The sequence below is a fragment of the Corvus kubaryi genome, unplaced genomic scaffold (assembly GCF_017639235.1).
Source record: "Corvus kubaryi isolate FWS band 111438036 unplaced genomic scaffold, C.kubaryi_AGA036_p1.0 37392, whole genome shotgun sequence".
In the NCBI taxonomy this organism is placed as follows: domain Eukaryota; kingdom Metazoa; phylum Chordata; class Aves; order Passeriformes; family Corvidae; genus Corvus; species Corvus kubaryi.
Window position 1 is genome coordinate 14,349,481 of NW_024581131.1, and position 9,159 is coordinate 14,358,639.

General features: G+C 38.1%; 1 protein-coding gene across 1 annotated transcript in view; it reads left to right on the forward strand.

Moving 5' to 3' along the window:
• The window catches only part of RTF1 (RTF1 homolog, Paf1/RNA polymerase II complex component), a 29,637-nt gene extending 20,755 nt beyond the window's left edge, over window positions 1-8,882 (forward strand). The window contains exons 12-18 of the mRNA XM_042038432.1: window positions 380-457; window positions 1,685-1,806; window positions 2,174-2,231; window positions 2,818-2,895; window positions 3,982-4,077; window positions 4,365-4,476; window positions 6,113-8,882. Coding sequence (XP_041894366.1) covers window positions 380-457; window positions 1,685-1,806; window positions 2,174-2,231; window positions 2,818-2,895; window positions 3,982-4,077; window positions 4,365-4,476; window positions 6,113-6,219 — 651 coding nt within the window. The 3' untranslated portion in view covers window positions 6,220-8,882. The remainder of the gene's footprint in view (window positions 1-379; window positions 458-1,684; window positions 1,807-2,173; window positions 2,232-2,817; window positions 2,896-3,981; window positions 4,078-4,364; window positions 4,477-6,112) is intronic.
• The last annotated feature ends 277 nt before the right edge of the window (window positions 8,883-9,159 follow it).

The following is a 9,159-nucleotide window of genomic DNA, read 5'->3' on the forward strand; positions in this document are numbered from 1 at the left end:
TTTTCTTCATTTGTGCCCTGTTACCTCCTCTTGAACTTGTGTTGCATAGCTCTGAACTCCTGAGTATGGCAACTTAGTTCTCAAGTTCTGAAAAACTGACAGCATCATGGTAGTTGCATTTATCACAGTTTTTGTAGTTTAGTACTTGCTTGATACTGACCAAAGGTGTTTAGCATCAGGTTTTTGTAGGTAGTGAGAATGGAGCTGTAACTCATTACCAAAGGCACAAACTAAAAAACAAAACCATCAGAACATACATAAAATTCAGTAGCAATAAATAAATTTCTTAGATGATACTTGTCTGTTGCTTCTAATACCCAAATATCAAAATAGAGATTTCATATTTGCATATTCATGTTGTTTCCTCTGCATCTTACAGATTGTGAAAGAGAAGGAAAGGTTCAGAAAAGCACCTCCAAATTATGCCATGAAGAAAACTCAGCTATTAAAGGAGAAGGTGAGAGATGAGGTGATGCCTGCAAGTGTAATGCAGTCTTTGATGTCAAAGAACTGGAGTTCATCTGGATTTTGGCAGTAGTCAGCAGTAAGCTCGACTTTAACTGTGCAGCTGGAAGGTAGCTCTCAAAGTTCATTGCTGGGGTCAGAACACTCAGAGCTATTGCGCTCTTTTTTTTAGGGGCAATTGCCAGCAATTATAGCTGTCTCTTTTTGTGTCCATTAACAAGGTCTTAAGCTGGTCTGCCTCAGAAACTTTTCCTTTTTTCCTTTTTTCTTGGTTTTTTCCTTTTCTTCTTGGTGTTTTTTTTTTTTTGGTCGGTGTTGTTTTTTGTTTTGGTTTTGTTTTTAGAGTACCTCATAATAATGTTTGAAAGTTGATTTCCTCTTCTTAATTTAAGATAGGAAAAAGAGAAGTTGTGTTACATTATTTTTTACTCAGGGGTAACTGGATTGTCACTTCATGGCTGGTAATTTATATTGAAAAAAAAAAAGTGGCCGAGAGATTTACTTGCCATGATCTGTTTTACCTGCAGTCCTCTGGGGACAAGTAGACCTAACAGCGTATAAAAGCCAAAGCCAAGATGTGGAGAAAACAAGCAGCCTTAAGTATCTCTGAAGATAGGACTGCATGAATAAAACCAAAACTTGTTTATGTCTTTCTCAAGACATTAATGCTTCATATACAGTAAAAACCAAGAGTTTGTATTAGTAGACATTCCTTGGCTTAACTGTATTTTTGTGGTCCCTATTTTGCTGTGCACGAACATGTAAATTACTGGGTTCCCATCGCAGGGGGTGCAGTTGCTTTTTGTTGTCAGCAGGTGGCACAATAAGCTGCTGTCGTGCCTTAGGGGACTCAGCTCCCTGAAGGAAACGGCAACTGGCAGTTGTGGAAATTAATTCTTTTCCTGATCTGCTAAATGGGGATGTTAAATTTTGATAAAACTTGTAACTTAAGTCATCTAGCTGACCTGTCCTCCTCATGCTGGGACTGGTGTTCCTACATCTTCCTTAGTGCAAGGGATGTCAGAGTTTTTCTTCAGAGTAAGAAATCCGGTTTTGCCTTGAGCTGTAAGGAGAGTGTAGGTCTTTGTTGTACTCTTACCATGCAGGGAAGAACATTCACTGGAGTAGGGTTAGCTGACTGATTCATGGGTATATCCCTTGTCTCTCTGACTAATTCTGGGTAGAGAGTAGTGCTTAATGAGTTACTGTTTGGTTGAAGGCTATGGCTGAGGACTTGGGGGACCAAGATAAGGCCAAGCAGATTCAAGATCAGCTTAATGAACTTGAAGAGAGAGCAGAGGCCCTGGATCGTCAACGAACAAAAAATATTTCTGCAATCAGGTAAGAAGCAGATACTGGGAACTTACTTTCTTAAATGGTATCAAACAATACTTAGAAAAGAGAAACTAATGCATTAACAAATTAACTGCAGATTTTGTTTCTTTTCTTTTTCAGTGTGTTAATATGTGTTGCAATATTTCTGTTAGTGCTTGTCTATCTTCACTTTCTTGTATCTGTCATTCAGTTAAAACTGCCAAAAATGTAAACTCTCTTCTATATACCCCAGGTAGCAGTTGTGTTGCAAAAGAGTAACTTGTGGTCAGGATGAAGCTGCAAGAATGCTGTCAGGTGTTTTGTTGTGTAGGGATTGATAAATGACAGTCACTTTCTTTTTCTTTCCCCCACCCTCCTTTTTTCCATTCTGCAGTTACATCAACCAGAGAAATAGAGAGTGGAATATCGTTGAGTCTGAGAAGGCTCTTGTGGTAAATAGTGCTGAATTATTACTTTTCTACAAGTAGAGATGAAATGATGCAAAGAGCGATAATTGCATGGCAAAGTTACTAATTTTTTTTAATGATCTGTAAAGTCTTTCAGATTGGCAAATGGCATGATTTTAAAGCACAGTGCTTTATCCTTTTGCTCAACTCAATTATCAGCAAATTAGTGACTGCAATAATGACTTAATGCATTTTATATGGTATAGGAAAAATAAGTCTCCTCATAAAGGAGACTTCAGATAATAAAAGAGTGAAGGAGATATTCAGTTCTCTGTAGTTACATTTTTATTAAGGAAAAGTTAAGCTTGTTAACAAATGCTTAAGCATTAACTATCCTGAGAGTTGTGTGCCTATTTTCTGTAGTTGTATGCAATAAGGACAGTTTTGTCCTGTGAAACATAGGATGATGGGTGCATTAAAATCTTTTTAATCTGTAATGTTGTTGCTGGTTTTCCTCTGATCTCGGTATTGTATATAGCTGATGAGCGCTTGCATGGATGGCGGGCTGTGGGGGGATATACAAGGGTGCAAGCAGCAAACTCTGCAAAACCATGTGCTATTTCTTCTCCAGGCTGAAAGTCACAGCATGAAGAACCAACAAATGGACCCCTTTACTAGGCGGCAGTGCAAGCCAACAATAGTGTCTAATGTGAGTGTAATACTTAAGTTCAGTTGAGGCAATTTGCTGAAAAACAGAAACCGATGTAATGCAGAGTGTAGGAAAAAAAATTCCCAACTGTGCCATATGCTATTAACACCCTGAGTGCCAGTGTGAGATACAGCTGAGTGAGATCCTGGTCTCTCTTTTTTTTTAATGTAAAGTGTGAAGGACAGAAGTGATGTGGGTATGTACTGCAAAAGCAACCATGATTGAAAATTCTGTAGTGAGTTCATCATGTAGAATTATTCAGATTTAGTTAGCTCTGGGAAGACAGTTTGCTTTAGATGTGAGTTTCACTTCTAATTAGCTGAAAGTTTCCTGTAAGATCAGTGAAAGGTGAGAGGAGAACATTTTGGACCTGTGATGGATGAAGTAGCTCAACACAAACTTCCCGTGTGATACTGTGCCAAACCTGCTACTGCAGTCCCTACATATATAACTGATGAACAGCAAGCTGATCACCTCCTTCTTCTAAGTAATCTGGCCTTGTTGAGGTCTGTTCTGGAATAGTATGTGATTCTGGTGTAGGTACTTAAAAAAAATACTCCTCAGGTTGGCTCTCATCAGTCACCACAAACCAGCAAGGAAATAAAAGAAAAATTCTATTTTAGGGCTTGAATTAAATATTTCTGAAATACTTCCTTATTAGAAAAGAATTGTAACTGAGTAGCTTTATTGTGCTAGAGAACTATTAGGTAAAGAAAATAGTCTTCTAAAGATTTCTCCTCTGTAGTAGAGTGTTTCAGACAGAACTGTAAGCTGAAAGCAAATACATGTTACAGTAGCATTAAGAGTAGTCACAGAAACAAGCCATATCATCAGGAAATGTATTTCTGATTTTTTGAAATAAAAACTTTCTGAAGAATGATTTTTAGTTTGTTACTGTCAGATACAGTCAGGATGATTTCAGTTGCCTCTTGGGATTCTGAAAGTTGGGTGAACCGATACACAGTCTCTTATGGCTTTAGATTCATGAATATGAATACTGTTTTAACAAAACGTAGTTCTAGCTTTTGCCAATTTAAATGCAGGAATTTTAATTTTTTATTCTTCTCTAATATTTTGCCTTTGCAGTCCAGGGATCCTGCTGTCCAAGCTGCCATCCTTGCCCAGCTAAATGCAAAATATGGATCTGGTGTATTACCAGATGCTCCAAAGGACATGAGTAAGGCAAGTTTCCATTTTGGTCTCTTACGTTCCTCACACTGTCACCCTTTTGCTCTGTGAAGCTTGTGACTAAGCAGGTGTGCATGCTTCAATTCTAGGAAGGGGTATCCTGTAGAGCATTATCATAGAAAAGCAATAGCTTCTTGTTTCTTGGGAAAGGAAATTTAAGTTACTCTAGCAGTATGAAAGCTACACTAAGTATGTTTATGACAGAAGAGGGGAAGAACATTTTTATCTCCGTTTGTATGGCCAGATAAGGTTTGGAGACTTACTTGTAGTTTTTATTTCAGGGTCAAGGAAAAGATAAAGATGTGAACTCTAAATCAGCTAGTGACCTCTCAGAAGATCTTTTCAAAGTGCATGACTTTGATGTAAAGATTGATCTTCAGGTTCCCAGTTCAGGTAGGTGTTCCATCTGAATTTGGGGATGGGATTGTACAGCCCATTTTGGTAGAACTTACTTCTTCCAGAATAATTCTTTCGAGGTTATTGGTGGGCTTTTGAAAATGAGAGCAAGGACTCTGTTTACCATCTCGGCAAGTATCTTGAACTGAGGAGGAGGGGATGTGTGATAGTGACATCCACTGAGAAAACAAGAACAACTGTATTGTATTAGACTAAAAGCTTGTATATCCCCTTATCTTTGATTTAAAAGCCATGGGAGAGAAGGAGATAATGAGTGGTTTTTTGTACACTCTTCCAGTCTATATTATCTATGACTTGTATAATCTTTGGGAAAAAGATGGGTGTTCTATTTAATAAGTCTTGGCAGCTACCTTGATACTTACTTTGTTAATTTGTCTAATAACTTCTAATGACAGATAAGCTGGGTGTCTGTGCTGTTCTGTTCTGTCCTCTGTGCATATACTGTGGGGATAAAGTACTTTTACTTGATTTTGAACCTGCTGCTTTACCAAGTTGCTGTTCCCTAACTTAGATATTGCAGATGATATTGAAACTAAATTTTAGGGAAATGAAAATACTGGCCAGTGAGTGAAGATAATAGGCACAAATTTGCTGGCTCTTCCTCTTTGTTATCCCGACTTTGGCAGCATGAGATGTGTGACAAGAACAGTTTAGTATCACAGAATCATTTTGTTTGAAAATGACCCTTAAGATTATTGAGTCCAACCATTAACTCAACACTGACAAGTCTACCACTGAACCAGGTCCCCATGTGCCACAGCTACACGTCTTTTAAATACCTCCAAGGATGGTGACTCAGCCACTTCCCTGAGCAGCCTGTTCCAATGTTTGACTGCCCTCTTGGTGAAGAAATTTCTCCTAATATCCAATCTAAACCTCCCTAGTGCAACTTGAGGCTATTTTCTTGTGTCCTATAAAGTTGTTTTCCAGTGGAAGGAAAGGAGTATATGGGAGGAGTATATCAGTGCAATTCAACACACAAGGTTTAGTATTTCTTGCATTACTTGAAGAATTAGATCTGCAGTTTCTTGGAGGAGAGTAATTTAGGAAGTACCATAAGAATGCACAAAGACAAACCTTGTCAAGAATCAAGAGCAGGAGATCCAAACTAGGTCAAGATTGAAACGCTGGATGTAAGACTACAGAATGAGGTAGGAGGTCAAGGACAAGAGACTTCCTGAAACAGCTAGTGAGAGTTACAAACTTGAGAGTTAGCAAGCAGGTGAGGGTTAGGCACTGAAGTACACTGAAGAGAGAAGGATGGGAGACAGAGTTTTCCTTAGACAGAACATCATTTTGGCATCTTACTTTGTGCGGTCTCCTTGCTTAACAGAAGAATCTGGAGACTGATAAAAATGCGTGTTGTAGACATAGAACGTTTGACTTTTTCTGCTTACTGTCTCTCTCTGGATTAACACACAGAGTCAAAATTGCATGTGCTGCATCTATGAAGAGAAGCCTGCCGATACTGTCTGTACTATTAACTGAAGTTCTAACCTGATGTATACTAGAGAAGCCAAACATGATTTTGTGGTGAAGTTGTCAGCAAAAACAAGTAAAAATTTGTAGTTTTCCTGTAGTTTGGTCCTTACTCTTTTCTTATCCCCAACAGAATCTAAGGCACTGGCCATCACCTCCAAGGCTCCTCCAGCAAAAGATGGTGCCCCTCGGCGATCACTGAACTTGGAGGACTACAAAAAGAGACGGGGGCTTATTTGAGCATGCCCACTCTGCTGCTTCTGATCCTGCATGCTCCATGATGATGTCCTACTTTTTCTTCCTCCCTTTTCAGTTCTCCCTTCTGGGTTGGAGCAGCAATGGAGCTGGGAAGAGACTCTTTAAAACTGCCAGTCATCTGTAACATAAACCATTCAACTATTTACTGTATAGACCTCCCTTCTTGCCCTTTCCTCTGCTCCCCTCACAAATGTGGATCTGTGCTATTTGGGGTTTTCCCATTTCTTTTAGTTTGAGTTTTGTTTTTATTTTGTTGATGCAGCTCGTTGGTCCACTCTGTGTTCAGTATTAGCCTGAGGTCTGGATTTCCGTAGGAATCTCTTGGCAGTCGCAGAATCAGCACTTGGTGATGTCCCCTTACATACCACCACAGGCACAGTGAATAAACATTGGCGCAAGACCTTTGTGGCTGGAAGGTCATCTGCACTTTCTCCCTCTTCTTCTTCCTCCTTCATCCTAGCTTCGGAGAAGGGAATCTTCAAAAACTGGCCTAGGTTCAAAGTGTAAATTTTTTTGGGAGGGTTGTGTGACTTTTTTTCAGGTGTTTTTTATCATTTTTAAGCTGCAGTACTATTTGTATCCGTCTGTCACAGTTCTTTACGGCTGTTTTGAATTTCTACCAGCTGTACTTGAGCATCTGAAATTGCAAGAAAGAAACTCATTAAATGTGATTCTTCTTACTAAAACGGCTTGGCTGATATAGCTGTTTAACTTCATGTTCCCTTTTTTACACTTAACTGATGAGAAGGAGGTACACAGCTCTTAATGTGGGACTTGTCATCTATAGCACATCCAGACTACAGCTGTAACTGGGTGAAGTAGCTTTTTGTGGGGTGACCCTGGGGGAGCTCATTTGGTTGGGCTTTAATTTCTTCTCCAAGCTTTCAATATTACGTATTTATTAAGTCATCATGTCTTCACTGAGCTCCAGCTCACTTTGTTTCTTGCTTTCTGAACCATTTAAATGGGGCTTCTATCAATAAACAAAATTTTTTAAAAAAAGATCACATTCTATGGAAGGGGAAGGACATAACAGAAAGGTCAGTGGGTAATATGGACATTTTTCATATATAAACTGGTAAAAGTGGAGTGCAACATGAGCACAAGAACTGTATGGCTTTACAGAATATTTGACTGGACACAAATTGACAGCTAAATTATCACTCAGGTGTTAAAAAGAAAAAAAAATCAAGTGTAAATATAAGTGACATTTAACAAAGAACTTCTACAAACATACAACTGAATATATGAAACTAAGAACTAAATTAAAAGAGAATTAGAAGTCTAAAAGGTTAGAGGCCCTCGTTCAGGTAAGCGTGCAAGCACGAGTGTGTTCCTACTCAGGCCAGTACATATATGACAACTTAAGAACTGAACTGGATAGGAATGTTTTTGGGGGACCCTAAAGAGGGAAAATGCTGATGCTCTTCTTGTGTCAGAGCATTACTGTTTTTCTGAAATCATACACTGGTTACATTTTAACCTGTGTTTGATACTTTCTTGTTGGATTCTTAATGAAATTTTAATCTAGTTCTTATTTAACTTTCTCTTCCTTTTTTAACAGTAGCTTTAAAGAAACATCATGTAATTGTGTGCAGATTGATTCTACGAACTGTGTATAAAAAGAAAATCAACGTATGAAGCCTACCATGTAAACAAATAAATAGAAATATATCAATACTTATTTACTGAATAGTCCATAGTTCTAGGGCATGTGGATTATTCTGTAAATATGTAATCATAGACGACTTTATTTGATGGCCTATTTTAGCAGCTTCTCTGGAGTTACAGTAGGCTCTCACATATACATACTTGTAACTTTTTAAGATTGGATTTATGGGATCTACCATCATAACGTCATAGGAAACATTGTGATTCACTGTGTAGATATGCATTTGATATGATTTGGTTTTTTCAACAGCTAAAGTGATATTAAGGATTTGTGATAAAAAAGAATCTAAACGTACTTTGCAATAGGCAGTTTTCAAAATAATCACTCTCTAATGGTTTGCAGAAATAATTGCCAAATCAAACAGTTCAGAACTGATTTTTTCTGCTGAAATACCTCAGAGCTCTGAGATGCAGTGACAAGTGGTCTCTAAAGGTAAACTTAACCCAAATACAGTATTTGTAATATGCTTGGCCTTGATGTATTGGTTTTAGTTAACTTCTACTTTTGGTAACACAAGACTATCTGTAATACAACCAAAATGTGGATGAGACCCATACAGTGTTGTAAGTAACTTTTAGTAGAGAAAACCAAACCAGAGGAGATGCAGTGAGTTTAGGATGCCAATCTTAATGATGGACTATGTCCTAATTATCTGCAATTATGAAACTGCCACTTACCCTCTCAAAGTCTCTGGGTTTTGCTAAAATACTGTTTTTCAGAGAAGGCAACCATCAATAAATTATCATGCAAACCTCTTATATTGAGAATGATACATGAAGAAAGTACTCTTGAATAGTTACATAATTGTATGAAAGCTGTAATCTTTTTTCCTTTAAGTGCATGTAAAGGTGAGTGACTACACCTCCCACTTGTTAGAGAGGGAGAGATTTGTTTACTTTGTTTCATTGGTGTCCTAGCATAGTTCATCACAATTGTACAGACTTCTATAAATAAACTTGGTTTGTTGGTTTAATAAGGTTGACTGTTTATCCCTTGATCTGAGGTGCTAAGGGTTTCCTGTCTGGATTTTGTTTTTTTAGAAACTGACTCTTCATTTATCAGTCTGGACTACTGTATTTAATACTAATATTGTGAAATAATTAGTGAAAAGTAAGCTCCCTTTCTTTGCAAGAGCAGCTGTTGACTCCTGGATCACTCTCTAACATCTGGAGTTGGTCCTTATCACTACAATCAAATGGAGCCTCTTGGAAGGTCAGTTCTCTTGCACCTCTGCTGCACCTCACTTAAAA